The 14,940-nt window shown below is 50.9% G+C and overlaps 1 protein-coding gene across 2 annotated transcripts in view; it reads right to left on the bottom strand.

Moving 5' to 3' along the window:
• The window catches only part of NFE2L3 (NFE2 like bZIP transcription factor 3), a 29,552-nt gene extending 15,197 nt beyond the window's left edge, over positions 1-14,355 (bottom strand). The window contains exon 1 of one of the 2 annotated variants that reach the window (XM_025993110.2): positions 13,517-14,355. In XM_025993110.2, coding sequence (XP_025848895.2) covers positions 13,517-14,080 — 564 coding nt within the window. In that variant the 5' untranslated portion in view covers positions 14,081-14,355. The remainder of the gene's footprint in view (positions 1-13,516) is intronic. The other variant, XM_072764578.1, reaches the window with a different exon arrangement.
• Between the last annotated feature and the right edge of the window lie 585 nt (positions 14,356-14,940).

Raw genomic sequence — 14,940 nt, 5'->3', positions numbered from 1 at the left:
AAGGACACCTCAAGGGCTGACAGCTACTTCCCCTGAGGTCACACCCTTCCCTGGGCACCCAGAGTCCCGGACTGAGCAGGGAGAGTACAAAGGCCTGGCCATCTTGGCCCAATGTGGGACAACTGTGATGAACCATGCTAGCCCCAAAGCTCCTGGTTTCATTAGCCTGCATCAAGTTTGACTTCTATTTCTGTCCTCCCTTCCCTAGTTGTAGTGTCCACGGTCACACCCTTATGATCATCCTGCAGATCTAACTTGATCTCAAGAATCCCCCTCCCAGGGAACCCAATTTGTGACATCACAGTTAGCAATTTTATCTTGGTGGAAGAAAGGAGAGACCACATCTCAAGGCAGTTTGGGGTAGAGGACTCAATATTGTAATATTGAGAAAGTGTAAAAAAAAAAAAAAAAAGGCTATTGCACATGTCGTATAATTTGCACAGCTTACAAGGTGTCTCAAAAGTCCAATGGAGGGGCACCTGGATACCTCAATCTGTTAAGCATCTGATTCTTGATTCTTGGTTTAGGCTCAGATCATAATCTCAGGTTCATGGGTTTGAGCCCTGGGTGGGGGGGGGCTCTGTGCTCTGCATGGAGTCAGCCTCTGATTCTTTCTCTCCCTCTGCTCCCCACTCACCGTGCATGGTCTCAAAATAAATAAATGAAATCTTAAAAAAAAAAAAAAAAAAAAAGCCCTATGGAGGGCTCAGATCCAAAAATGGCTGAGGAAAATGGGCCATCCTACTCCTATCAGCTATATTACCTTGGGCCTCAGTTTCCTTGTCTGTGAAGTGAAAGGATACTTTCTTAATTCACATTTTAAGAAATTGGTTGAAAAAAAGCACTTCACACATTAAAGATGTCACAGTAATTACTACTCCTTTCTAATGCTTTTTGATTCTGAAGAGTTACAATTAAAGACTAACTGCATGCAGCTCACTCAGAATGTCAAGAGAAAGCCATACAGGCCCTGGTACCAGTAATTACTATCTTTACTCTCTTCTCTTCCTGTTTTTCTCAACTGAGTGACAAGGAGCTGAGATACACAGTACATGTGTTTTACAAGTACAGTTGTATATACTGGAGATTTATGGTCCATGCTCTTAAGAATAGGGAAGTCAAACCCATCATTAAGTTACTTTTTATTTGTGTGTAGGTGATTTTTACTTTTGTGGGGCTGGGACTCAATTAAAAAAAAAGTTTCTGTGCTTGCCATAGGAAGCCATCGTAAACTAGTGAGCTGGGGCGCTTAATCATAGCTAAGAATCCAGTGACTTGGACTGAACTGGCACCTGTAGAAGGGTCCTCCCCCACTACAGTCCTCTCTGCCCTTGAGGGGACTCATCTCTTCCTCTGCACAGGTCCAGGATGTCATTTTGCACCCCTTTCTAAAATTTGGTTCTCCTGTCTCTAAAATACCATGGCTTCTGGATTTTCTCCTATGACACTTCTCCTGTTCTATATAAAATTACAATTATTGGGATCTTTTATTTCCTGATGGGCTAGAAACTTAGACACCTGTCCTCCAGCTGTTATTTATGTCTGCCACCAATTTTAAGGAGCAGAACCTTGCATGCAAGTTTTCTGAATCAGTGGAGGTAGTGGGAAGGGGGAGAGGGGAGCGACACAGGGCTCTTCTCTTTTTGCTAAATCTCTGAAGTTCCTGATAACTGGCAACATGATTTCCAAGCCCGAACTCCTTATAATGTATTGGGGACCTGAATACTGGGATGGAGAGCTTGACCCTGAAAAAAGTCTTTGTGAACAGTCCCAGCTGGCTTAACTGGGCCTTTCAATTATGCTTCTGGGGGAGGAATGACTGTGACCTGCTTTGACCTTTAGGGTTGGATGAACCTTCAAAGACAAAGAACAATGTGGTGCCTACAAGAAGGATGACATCAGAGGGACAGGGGTGAAGGCCAAAGAATTCTGAGGCCCGTCTCTAGGCTGGAGGCAAGCTGGAGTCATTAGGTCTAGAGAGAAACCAGGAGCCAGATAAAGAGACTGTGTCCTATTTGGCCTGGGTGGTTTTTAATAGCAGTTTATAATAATTATAGCTCACATTTATTGAGCACTCGCTGTGGGTCAGGCACCACATCCATGATCTCATTTAAGTTGCTCAGCAACCCTGTGAGATAGGTACTGCTGTTACCTCCGGTGCCAGAGGATGAAGCGGAGGCACAGAGACATTAAGCAACTTGCCCTAAGTCCCATAGCTTTTAAGTGACAGAACCAGGGTTCGGCCGCAGGCATCTGCCTGGCAGAGCTGGCTCTTAGCCACCTTGTCTGTCCCTCCAGATCTCCATGTGCCTGCAGAAGCCGTCCCCCCACACACACACACACAAACCTGGGGGTCAGAACAGGTGGCTCAGGGGTGGGAAGCGAAGCAGGACAGTGGAGGCTGAACAAGGAGGAGGCCAGGCCATTTCTCCCCCTGAGGGCCTCACCGTCCTCACCCTCACCTGTAACACTTTCAGCCCTTCCCCTGGCGGCCTCTGGGTGCCCCACTATGCCCATCTGCTCCGTAAGAAGTCATGGTAAGAAGTCATTCATGACGTGCCTTCATGGGAGCCATCTAGGGCACACCCGGCCTCCTGCCAGAAGCCCAACGGCCTCACCACCAATGGCTGCACCCACTGGCTTCAGGCAGAACAGAAGAGCAGGGGAAGGGCTGCCGGGCAGGGCTGACTCCGTCAGCATCAAGAAGTCCTGTCTGTCTGAACCTCACCGTCCCCTGCGGACACGGCCGGCTGCTGTGCCAGGTGTGGGCCTGGCCTGGTCAGGAGGCCAACAAACCAACTGCGGAAAAACTACTCACGGACTGTTTGGGGGACCTTGAGTACTGACTGGAAATTTGGTGATGTTAAAGAATTATAGTTGATTTTTTTTCTTTAGGTGTGTTAATGGTTATACCCTGGTTATATTTAGAAGAGTCCTTACATTTTAGGGATATATATATAAATATTTACAGTAGGTTTTCTGAGTCAGGGAAGCCAGTGGGAAGAGTAAGACAAGGACAAAGCTGGGCTTTTCTCTTCTCTTTGCTAAGTCCCTGCGAAGAACTGGCACAAGAATTCCAAGAAATGATATCTGGGATTTGTTTTAAAATAAAGAGGTAGGGAGGAGGCTGTTACAGACAAAATAAGACTGGCCATGAACTGTAATGTTAAAGCTAAATAAACAACAGGGCCAGGAGGTCCCATCACCCTAGTCCCCATTCTCTCCATCTGTAATATATGCTTGAGAATTTTCCATAATAATGTATAATACAAGCTATTTCTGAAGGCCCTGGAGGAGGCAGGGAGGCAGCTCAACAATTGGCAGGAGGGCTCCACATGGCTAAAACAAAGTCATTTGATGTGACTGCCCACTAGAAGTCAAATGGGCAGTGCTTCTAAATAGGGGCCTCAATACCTAGGACACAAGGGCACGAGTGCCAACTCAGACTCGATTGTAAAAAAGTGCTGTTTCTCATGCAGGTGGCCCCTCCAGGCAGGCTGAGGCGCCGGGGAGTGGAGAGGCAGGCAGTAGAAATTCATTTATGATTCATTTATTTTATGCTGGAATTACCCCGGCAGGCAAGACAGGCCAAGTGAGCCTCAAAATGCATGATGTTTTTCGGTTTTCTTTACTCTTGAAAATTTCGAACACATAAAATAAGCAGAAAACAGACTTTAGGAAACCCTCCATGCACACCCATCACCCAGTTTCAGCAACTATCAGCATCCTGACATGCTTATATCAATACCTCCACCTCTCCCTGCAGAACTATTCCACCAGTTTCTAGGCAGGATTTACACAGACAGGAATGCATAAACCTTAGCTGTACAATTTTGATAAACGGAGGTGCCTATGTAACTCACATCTCCACTTGACACAGAACATTTTTACCTGCCTAAAAACTTCTCTCCTGTTCTGATATTTCTATCTTGCCTGCTTTAGAACTTAAGCAAGAGCTTTAAACTGCATTTATGTGCAAGCTATAGCTGACCTTTGAACAACACAAATGTGAACTGAGCCAAGTCTCCTGATATGTGCATTTTTTACAGTACTGTAAGTGTATTTTCTCTAGCTTCCTTTACTGTAAGGACACAGAATGTAATGCACATAGCATACGGAATATATGTCACCAATTCTTCATGTTATCAGTAGGCTATTAATAGTAACGTTTTAGGTGAGTCAAAAGTTCTACTTGGAGGGGCCTCTGGGTGGCTCAGTCGGTTAAGTGGCTGCCTTCAGCTCAGGTCACGGTCCCAGGGTCCTGGGACGGAACCCCTCATTGGGATCCCTGTTCAGCAGAGAGTCTACTTCTCCCTTTCCCTGCCACTCCCCCTGCTTGTGCGCTCAAATAAATAAAATCTAAAGAAAAAAAAAAATAAAATCTAAAGAAAAAAAAAAAGTTCTATATGGATTTTCACCTTTGTGTGGAGTCATCACCCCTAACCTCATTGTTCAAGGATCAACTGTAGTTCTACATTCATTATTACTTTTTTGGCAAGCTAGTTCCCCATCCTCCAGCGAGGAACTAGAGAAATGTGGCTTTGACTTGAAAACACCTGGTAGGAGATCCCTGGGTGGCTCAGTGGTTTGGCGCCTGCCTTTGGCCCAGGGCGCAATCCTGGGGTCCCGGGATCGAATCCCATGCCGGGCTCCCAGCATGGAGCCTGCTTCTCCCTCTGTCTCTGTCTCTGCCTCTCTCTCTGTGTCTATCATGAATAAATAAATAAAATCTTTAAAAAGAAAAAAGAAAACACCTGGTAAACCAGAGCACTAGCCCTGGCGCTGCTGCCCAGTCCTTTAGCTCTTATGAGCCTTAAATTCATGAAAGGGCAGGCTTTCAGCCAGACACTCCTTCCACGCAAGGGTTGCAGAATATTAGGAGGCCATAGGAGATGAGCATTATGGCTGAGGTCAAGCTTGTGCTGGCTCAAAGATCATCTGGAGGTCCGGTAAACTACAGATTCCCAGGCCCCACCTGAGAGGCTCTAGTTCAGCTGATCTGGAGTGGGCACCGGAATCTGCATTTTATTTTTTTAAAAGACTGATTGATTGATTTGTTCGTTCATTCATTCATTCATTCAGAGAGAGAGAGAGAAAAAGAGAGGCACAGACACAAGCAGAGGGAGAAGCAGGCTCCGGGACTCGATCCTCGGTCTCCAGGATCACACCCTGGGCTGAAGGCAGCGCTAAACTGCTGCCCCGGAATCTGCATTTTAACAAGCAACTTAGTAACTGATGCACTCACTGGATCACTCAGTTCCTTTTTTTTTTTTTTTTTTAAGATTTATTTCTTTATTTGAGAGAGAGAGTGTGCTAGTGAATGAACGGGAGGGACAGAAGGGCGGGGGAGAGAATCTCAGCAGACCCCACAGAATGCAGAGCCCAACACGGGGCTCTATCCCATGACCCTGAGATCACAACTCAAGCCAAAACCAAGAGTTGGACACCCAACCACCTGTTCCACCCAGGCACCCCAAAACTCCGCTCTTAAGAAAGGTTAAAGAAAGGGGCGCCTGGCTGGCTCACTCCTTACAGCATGCAATCTTCATCTCAAGGTTTTGAGTCCAAGCCCCACACTGAGCATGGAGTCTACCTTAAAATAATAAAGTCCTTCTTTTAGATGAGCCTTCACGATCAGGGCTTGCCTCGTCAACAATCCCAAGGCCTCCCTCATATAACAGCTCTTCAGATATTTTGAGTGGCCCGTCTTGTTCTTTCCTCAGTCTGACCTCAGCACGGACCATCCCCACTCTGCTCCACCATTTCCGGCACGATTTCCCCCTCATAAAAGAGGGTTCCTCTTTTCCCACCAAAGCAGGTCCCAGTATGACCTAGCAGTCTGATCCTGTCCTCCAGAGGACAGCAATTTCCTGGACATTCGACCCCCAGTTCAGGGGCAGTAAGAGCAAATCATCCGTTTTACGTCTAGTAACACGCCAGGACCCGTACCACCCCTTGGCACACGGGGTTATAGTGTCCTCAGAACTCTCCCAGAAACAGGTTGATGTTCTCCTTGCACCATCTGGAAACCAAGGCTCACAGAGGTTGCCCAGGAAGAGATGGAGCTGGGGCGGGGAAGGTTGGCTCCACGTGTCCAAGTGGCCAGGCTACCGTACTCAGTTAAGCAATGAAACGCTAGCCGAGGTGCCGCTGGGGACGTACTCCGTACGTGTAGTTAACCGCTACAGTCAACCAAGTGACTTTCAGTAACAGATGATTGTGGTTGTCTGAGTAAGCCTCGCGCAACCAGCTGAAGGACTTAAGAGCAAAACTGAGGTTTCACCGAGGAAGAAGAAATTCTGCCTCAAGCCTGCGGCATCAGCATCCACCCAGAGTTTCCAGCTACCCAACGTTTGGACCTGCCAGCGTCCACGATCACATCAGCCAATTGAAAGAAGTTTCGGAAGCAGATGGAGACACACACACGCCCATCTACATCCGTACACTTATTATCCTGGTTCTATCCTCTGAAGCACCCTGCCACCGATGGGAACCCAGTTCTCTGGAACCTCAAGAGGCCGGGTCTCGCTTCTGTGCCACTGTCCATACTCTGCCAACCACCATCAGCAACTCAACCAGAACCAACCCAGGGGTGGGTCTGGAGCTGCGGCCAGCTTCGGCTGCTCAGAAGCATACCTGAATATTCACACGGATCCTCAACTAGAGTTTGAGAATAACTTACTCAGATCCGAAGGCTGCCACAAACGGGAAAAGTTTGCCTTCACAAGTTTGAAGTTTAGCAGCTGGTGGGAGGTATGGTTTACTCAGTGCTTAAGAACAGTGACTTGTTCTATTCTGGGTAAGGTACACTGACTTGCTCTATAACTTTAGGCCATCCTGAGTTTCACCACCTGATTAATTATAATGCCAAGCTCAAAGTCGGCTTTCCATGGCCCCCATCACTCAAACTGGCATTAAATGGTCAGATGGCCCATCAGGATTTCAGATCTGACCTACTTACTAGTTGAGACTAGCCTTGAATGACCACGCCACATTCACGCTCACGGTATCCTGGAAGTTCTGCAAGGCCGATGCGGGGGATGGATGAGGAGTGCTCAGCAGAGAGGCTAGCTGGACTGGCCTCTGCTCTTGACCCTGTCTCTGGTGCTCCTTGTAGGTGAAAGTAAAGTCCCAGTTTCTATGCTCAAGACAAGTAGAGCATTCCAAGGCCCATACATGAAATATTACATAGTGTGCTCAGGGCTCAAAGACAAGAACAGGAAATGCCTGTAGATGAAATGACGATAGTGGAGATGAGTCTGAGAACTTAACAATAAGACTTGGAAGGAATGAAAGGATGCATTCTGGGCAAAGGTAACAGAGAAGCACAGGAAAGCATGGGACTGTGCAGGGTGGGGGTGGGGTGGGAGGTGGGTGGGAGTTTTAGGTGGAAACTAGGCCACAGGTAGAGTGTTTGTGGGAGATGAACTCAGCTAGGGCAGTTGGGGAGTTAGGTCACACTAGCCAAATGCAGAGCCTTGAATGACAAAATATAGAACTGGTAGGTAGGGGCCATCCCTGGGTGGCTCAGCGGTTTGGCACCAGTCTTGGGCCCAGGGCCTGATCCTGGAGTCTCAGGGTGGAGCCCCACATCAGGCTCCCTGCATGGAGCCTGCTTCTCCCTCTGCCTGTGTCTCTGCCTCTCTCTCTCTGTATGTGTGTCTGTCATGAATAACTAAAAAAGAGAATCTTTAAAAAAAAAAAAAAAAAGAACCAGTAGGTAGGTAATGAGCTGGTGGAGGCTCCCCAAATGAAAGTGAAGAGACAAACATGAGCTTTGGAAAGCTGTGCCTGGCAACAGAATGAAGTGGAATAAATTGGGGCAGGAGCATTAGAGCCACAGCTGAATTAACAGCAGTCACTGACATTACTGAGGGCTTACTGAGCACCAGCCCTGAACTTGTGTGATCTATTTAAACATCACAAGGACTCCCTAGGGTACTCTTATCATCCTGCTTTACAGATAAGGGAACCAAGGCAGTGAGAGGTTAAGTGATCATACAACCAGGCAGTGGCTTCTGAGATCTGCAGCTTCCCCAGCTGGAGTGACCCCCATGCCAAGCACACCTGACCACTAGGCCCAGCCTGCCTTGGAGTTGGGGCCCAGGCCCTGTGCTCTGCTTTCTGAGCAGAGAAGCAGGGGAAACGGAGAGCAGCCAAATGGTACAAAGGACACTGCAGAGGGGTTATTTCTATAACCCCCTTTTTGAGGTGAAGGATTGACTGGGAAAAAGTTTGAAGCAGAGTACCTTGGGGTTACTTGCACATGAAGTCGGCAAAAAAAAACAAAACAAAACCAAAAAACCCCCAAGTTTGCTCATGAACATACACCAAAACCTGCAGCAAATGATCCTACATAGACAAGCTGCTTCCAGAAACTGCTGTAGCCTACTTGCTAAGCCAGCTCAACAACCCAAGAGCTGCCCGGAAAAGGGACGTGGTGACTGTGTAATAGACTGACTTGTGTCCCTCAAAACCCATGCTGAAGTTATAACCCTCAGTACCTAAGAATGTGATTTTATTTGGAAATTAGGTCACTGCACGTGTAATTAAGATGACAGGGGGACGGGGAGGACCTGGGTGGCTCAGTGGTTGAGTGTCTGCCTTCGGCTCAGGGCGTGATCCTGGGATCAAGTTCCACATCAGGCTTCTTTCAGGGAGCCTGCTTCTCCCTCTGCTTATGTCTCTGCCTCTCTCTGTGTTTCTCATGAATAAAAAAAAATTTTTTTTTGTTTTAAAGATGACGGGGGGCGGGGGGGGGGTGCTAATTCACTGTGACTGGTGTCCTTATAAAAGGGGAAATGTGGACACAGACCAGCACACAGGGAGAATGCTTGTGAAGATGACCGCAGACACTGGGGTGACAGAAACCAACGGCTGCCTCTGGACAGTGGGGTTGTGAGCTTAAGCCCCATGTTGGGTATGGAGATTAGTTAAAACTAAATTCTCAAAATAAAATGAGAAAGAGAAAAAGGAAAGAGAAGAGAAAGGAAAAGAAAAGAGAAAAACCAACCAATCAACCAACCAAGGGTTGCCAAAGATAGCCAGCAAACTACCAGAAGTAAGGAGAGGCCTGGAACAGGTTCTGCCTCTCAGCCTCAGAAGGAACCAAGCCTTGATGTCCAACTTTCCACCTCTAGAACTAGGAGACAACAAATTTCTGCTGTTTAAGCCACCCTGTTGGCGGTATTTTATTATTGCAGCCCTAGGACACTAAGTCAGTGACATATGCCATCTTTCCCCATAGTATCACTGGTGAATTTTTACCAAGTCCTTGAGTAAGCAAAGAGCCTCCTCTGACACTTCGTTATACCACCATGTATGAAGGCCGAAGGCTACCTCTGTATCACAGTTGTGAGTTAAAAACAAGCGTTTGAAATTTCACCTATCAGGGCAGCCCGGGTGGCTCAGGGGGTTAGTGCTGCCTTCAGCCCAGGTCGTGATCCTGGAGTCCCGGGATCGGGTCCCAGGTCGGCCTCCCTGCATGGAGCTGGTTTCTCTTTCTGCCTGTGTCTGTGCCCCTCTCTCTCTGTCTCTCATTAATAAATAAATAAAATATTTAAAGAAAGAAAAGAAAATTCACCTATCTCCAACTGCCCAGGCACCAGGATTAACTTCGCTTCTGAAATGACAAATTTTACTTTATCAAGGAGCTTCTTTCTCTTCCTTTACTCTTAAAAGCAAGTACTGATTGTCTCAGATTCTTCCTGTGATCCGAAGAAACCTGGTCTAATCCTCCTCCAGGTCCTACTGGACCCCTCACCCAGCAAAGGGTCCCCATTCTGGGGCTTGAAACCATTACGAAGATGACCACAGGCCACTTAGCTTCCAAGTGGAGAGAGCTCTCTGAAACACGGGTGCTGGGAGCTGGCTACAGGCGGTTATCCATCTTCAAATACGTTCACATATTCATATTTGTAAAAACTGTTCCAGTCTCTGTTTAAGCCGTGCATTACTTTGAGAACACGTGCATCATCAGTTGTGAGTGGTTTTGAAGGGAAGCAGGTCTGCCCTGGGGAATTCCGGATTCTGTTTTCAAATAATGATTACCCCACTAAGAAGTGAAACCAAAGCAGTACTTTCTTTTGATACCTGGAAAATCCCCCACTCCCAGAACATTTTTTGCAAATGTACAAAAGTTATGGAAAATTATACCACACAACCAGAATCTCCCACAACTCAAATACATAAGCCATCGGAATTATTTATTGAAAAAAGAAACAGGGATCCCTGGGTGGCGCAGCGGTTTGGCGCCTGCCTTTGGCCCAGGGCATGATCCTGGAGACCCGGGATCGAATCCCACATCGGGCTCCTGGTGCATGGAGCCTGCTTCTCCCTCTGCCTGTGTCTCTGCCTCTCTCTCTCTCTCTCTCTCTCTGTGTTACTATCATAAATAAATAAAAATTTAAAAAAAAAAAAAAAAAAAAAAGAAACACAACAAACCTCCGATGGTCCTGTAGGACAAAGCACTCCTTTTCTTTTTTTTTTTTTTTTTTTTAATTTTTTTATTTATTTATGATAGTCACAGAGAGAGAGAGAGAGGCAGAGACACAGGCGGAGGGAGAAGCAGGCTCCATGCACCGGGAGCCCGACGTGGGACTCGATCCCGGGTCTCCAGGATCGCGCCCTGGGCCAAAGGCAGGCGCCAAACCGCTGCGCCACCCAGGGATCCCCAGCACTCCTTTTCAAAGTTAAGAGTAGCTAACTTTTAATAAGTGCTTAAAATGTGACAGGCACGAGTCTAAGCCTCTTGCAAAAAATGAATGAATTCTCACAACCATCTGTGGTAGGCACCTTTATCATTCTCATTGTGAGGTGAGGAAAATGAAGCAAACAGGTGAAGAAATTGGCCCAAGGTCACACAGAGCTGCAAGTGGTGGAGCTGGGATTCAAAGCCAGGCAGTTCAGCTGCAACACACCACACCCCCTTAAACAAGCAAACAACCAGGTCAGGCTCATAAACAAGACAAAAGGGAAGAGTTGAGAGGGGACTGGTTAAGGAGGGTGGGTTGAGAATGGAGGCGGAGAAAAAAGATTGGCAATTACATTCCAGGCTGACACTCCACACAAGCTTTTCCAATTTGCACAAACCTTACAATAAGAATCACTCTCCCACCTGACACTGGTAAGTGACAGCCCTAATCCCAGGTCTGCTGACTGCAAAACCCGGGGCTGCTTTCCCAACCCATTCTCCCCCAGTCATGGTTTCAGATTGCAACCTCACCATTACAGACGATACAACCAGCTTTTAACAGTCAATCAGGGGGCAGTGGTGCTGAGGTCAGGAGTGGAGGGCATCACCCCATCCTAGATACATGCTTGTTCAGAAAACCCGGGTGTAAGCACAGGTGCTTAATTAACGTGCTAACATGAGTGTCAGAAAGCTCGGGTTCTGGTTGTACTTCTGGCACCACGGTGTGGCTTTAGCCAAGTCCCCTAACCTCGCTGGGCCTCTATTTTCCTGTAGTACAAACTGGATAGAAGGATACCCCACCTGCCTACCTCTCAAGTTGATGTAAAAATAAGATAAAATAATAAAGTGTATTACCAAATACTACATACTTGCAACGAGGCAGAAGCTCCTTAGGTTTTCTGGTTTTGTTTTTAAAAGACATTACCAAAGAAGGTGAACTGGCTGTGAAAACTGTAAGGTATTCCACAGCTGATCACTGCCAGAATGAACATAACCAAGGGCACCTACCACAGTCCAGCAGGTCCATACAAGCTAGCTGGGGAAGGCAATGCCAGGGGGGGTTGGCCCCAAATGAACTTTATCCTCCCCCCCACCCCAGGAAAACTGGGCTCCACCTTCCGTGGAGGTGTGGCTGGTTGCTAGCCCCCAGAGCTTCCCCCAAAGCAGGTTTGCCAGTCTGAATAGGTAATGCTGAGAAGGGGAAGTCCTCCCAAAGCGAACAGCTTCACCTCCCTCCAGGTCCTGGTATGCTTTGCAAGTGGGTGGCATTCAGCAGGGGAGGGGAGGGTGCCATCTGCTGCAGCAAGGTGCATTGGGTTTCACAAACACACACACACACGTTACAGAATCAGGAAAGGCTGTAGTGCAGCATGCGCCACCTCCTTAGGAGATAGAGGATTCAGGTGATGATCGAGATTGGATGAGTGAAGGGGAAGAAACTTCCACTTTTTTTTGGACAGAAGCCCACCCAAGACTCTCAGTAACCCCCCACCCCATTCTTTCCGGCCTCAGGAAGAGGAAGGGATCAGATCTGCATAACAGTGAATCACAAGCACTTCGGCACAATGACCCCTCCGGGAGAGGGTGGAGAAGCTCGTCTGGCAACTGCCTACACAAACAGGGCAATTCTGAAGAGCAGCAAACAAACCAGTCTAGCCCCAGTTCCCATTTTGCATAAGATTGCACTCCACAGAAACAACATCCAAGGAACACCTGTTGATCGATACCGACTGTTGACACTAGGGTATGGGACAAGGGATCTTTAAGAAGGCCCCTTTGAAGGAACTCTGGGTAAGGCAGTTATGTGAAAATTGGTTAAAAAAAAAAAAGAGAGTGTCCTGAGACTCCAAAAGCCAAGAGAAGCAGCATACAGATACTTTCATCAGTTGATTTTGGTGCACTTTGTTTCAAAAGGATGTTAAACCAGAGGATCTGAAACCATAAACCAGAGAGCACTTGTTAAGCCAGTAGGTGACCATCAGGGTATCTGCTTTCTTAATGCTCAGAAGTCACACACGGGGCGCCTGGGTGGCTCAGTCAGTTAAGCGACTGACTTCGGCTCAGGTCGTGATCTCGGGGTCCTGGGGTCAGGTCGGGGCTGCGCGCTCTGCCGGGAGTCTGCTGGTGTCCCTCTCCCTCTCCCTCTCCCTCTGCCCCTCCTCCCCGCTCGTGCTCGCTCGCTCTCTCTCTCTCTCAAATAAGTAAATAAAATCATAAAAAAAAGTTACACATGTTCCGGGAGGGAGGAGGGGTCGTTAGGCGCCGGGGATGGTTAGCTCACAGCGGGACCGCCTGCCAAGCGGCCTGGGGCTGAACACTGACCACGGCTCTTTAATCCAGGTAAGCAACAAAAACGAACTGCAACCGGGTTAAGATGCGCGCAGGGGCCATCGCGTTGGACAGGGAGCAGGGGTTCCTCGGGGAAGCCTGTCCTCCCGGGGGCCGAGGCCTCTTCCGGGTCCTCCGGTTCGGACAAGGCTCCAGGAAAAAGACATCTCCGTGTAGGCGAGACACCGAACGGAGACCGCGGGCGAGGAAGTCACCTGCATCCCTTCTGCCTTCCGCAGCCCCGAACTCCGGTTCCTCTAGAACCAAGCGGATGACTTCACCCACTTCTTTGTCACACACCTTAAAGCCATAGCGGCCGAACTAACAGCTTTCGTGGGGATTCACAAAAAGGAGAGGCCAGAGTGGTCCCGAGACCCGAGCCCCCCAGGGGCTGAGGGCGGAGGGCGGGCGGGAGCGGCCCCCGGGCGCGCCCCAAGCTCCGGGGCTCCCAGCTCCCAGCTCCCAGCCCCGCGCGCGTCCCCGCTCTCCGGTTACCTGGTTCGCGCGGCCGCCGGCGTCCAGCACCGGGGCCGTCGGTCCCGCCGGCGCCCTCTCCTCTTCCCCGGCGGCCACGGGGCTGCTCGCAGCCGCGCGGGGGTCCCCATCCCCCGGCGCAGCCTGGCTGCCGTCTTCCACGCCGGCGCCCGCTCCCCCCGCGGAGGCGGCGCTGGCCGTGGCGCCGAGCAGCCCGTGGGCCCCGTCGGCGTCCCCCGCCGCAACGCTGTGCACCAGCCACGCATCCACGCGGGTGCGGGGGATGAAGGGGACCCCCAGCGCGCGAACCTCCCGAAGCAGCCGGCCCTCGGGCTCCGGCTCGCGGCTTTTGGGGTGCAGCTGGTCCGCGCGCCCCCACCCTCCCGGGGCCGCGAAGGGGCTGAGCGCGTAGGTGGAGCTCGTCGGGCCGCCAGCCAGCAGCAGCTCGTCCCAGAGCAGGGTGGGCGGCGGGAGCAGCAGGTAAAGGTCCAGGTCCAGGTCCAGGCGGAGCCCCGCCAAGCTCAGCAGGACGGTGAGGTGCAGGAGGCCACCGCCGTCCGACCACCAAGGTTTCAGGTGCTTCATCTCCCGCCGCGCGCCCGGGACGCCCCTGCCGGCGCCCGCGGGTCCCTGCGCTCCGGCCGCCGCTTCGGCACGTGCGGGCCCCGCGCGCCGCGGGCACCTGCCCGGAAGAGACGGAGGACGAAACAATGGGCCCGGGCGCGCGGCGGCCGTCGCGGGCTCTCGGGGCCGGGCACAAAGGCGCTCCTGCGGCCGCCGCCTCGGGGCCCGGGGGTCAGGAGAGGCGGAAGACCGGCCACCTGCACGGAGAGTCAGCGGCGCGGCCGCCCCGCCGCCCAGCGCCGCGGCCAGGCCCCGCCCCCCGCAGGCCCCGCCCCGGGCCGCGGGCGCCGCCGCCGGGGACACGCCCACGGCCGCCCCGGGCTCGCGCCGGGGGAGGGGCCTGCGGGGGGCGGGGCCCTCGGGCTCGGAGGCTGGGGGCGGGGACGCAATGCTTTCTGGGAGCAGAGGTGGTTGGGGCCCGAGGTGGGCTGGGCGGCTGTCGGTGGCCGTGCGGGGTCGGGGTAGGGGGTCGGGTGGAGGTGAGTGGGCAGGCGCAGGATGTGCAGTCCAGGGGCAGTGGAGGCCCGGGCAGCATGCACAGGACCACCACCCCCGTGAGAACAGTGGCTGGCACAGGCCAGGAGTCCGACCTGGTTCCGTGTCCCAGCTGCACAATCAGCTGGCGGTGACCTTGCGTACATGACTTAACTTCTCTGTACAAGTGGGGGTAGTAGTACCTGCCCAATAGGGATGCGGTGAAGTAAGGTGAACTACTCTATGTAAAGCCCACAGTTGGGATGAAACAGCATTCCACCTAAACCCCTGTTCCTCCCCACCCCCCCCAGCCCTCCAGGCCCTGTGCTCCAGCCTCACCACCGACC

This window comes from Vulpes vulpes, chromosome 7 (assembly GCF_048418805.1).
Source record: "Vulpes vulpes isolate BD-2025 chromosome 7, VulVul3, whole genome shotgun sequence".
NCBI classification, from domain to species: domain Eukaryota; kingdom Metazoa; phylum Chordata; class Mammalia; order Carnivora; family Canidae; genus Vulpes; species Vulpes vulpes.
The sequence above is the reverse complement of the archived record's forward strand: the minus strand, read 5'-3'. Positions and strand labels throughout refer to the sequence as shown.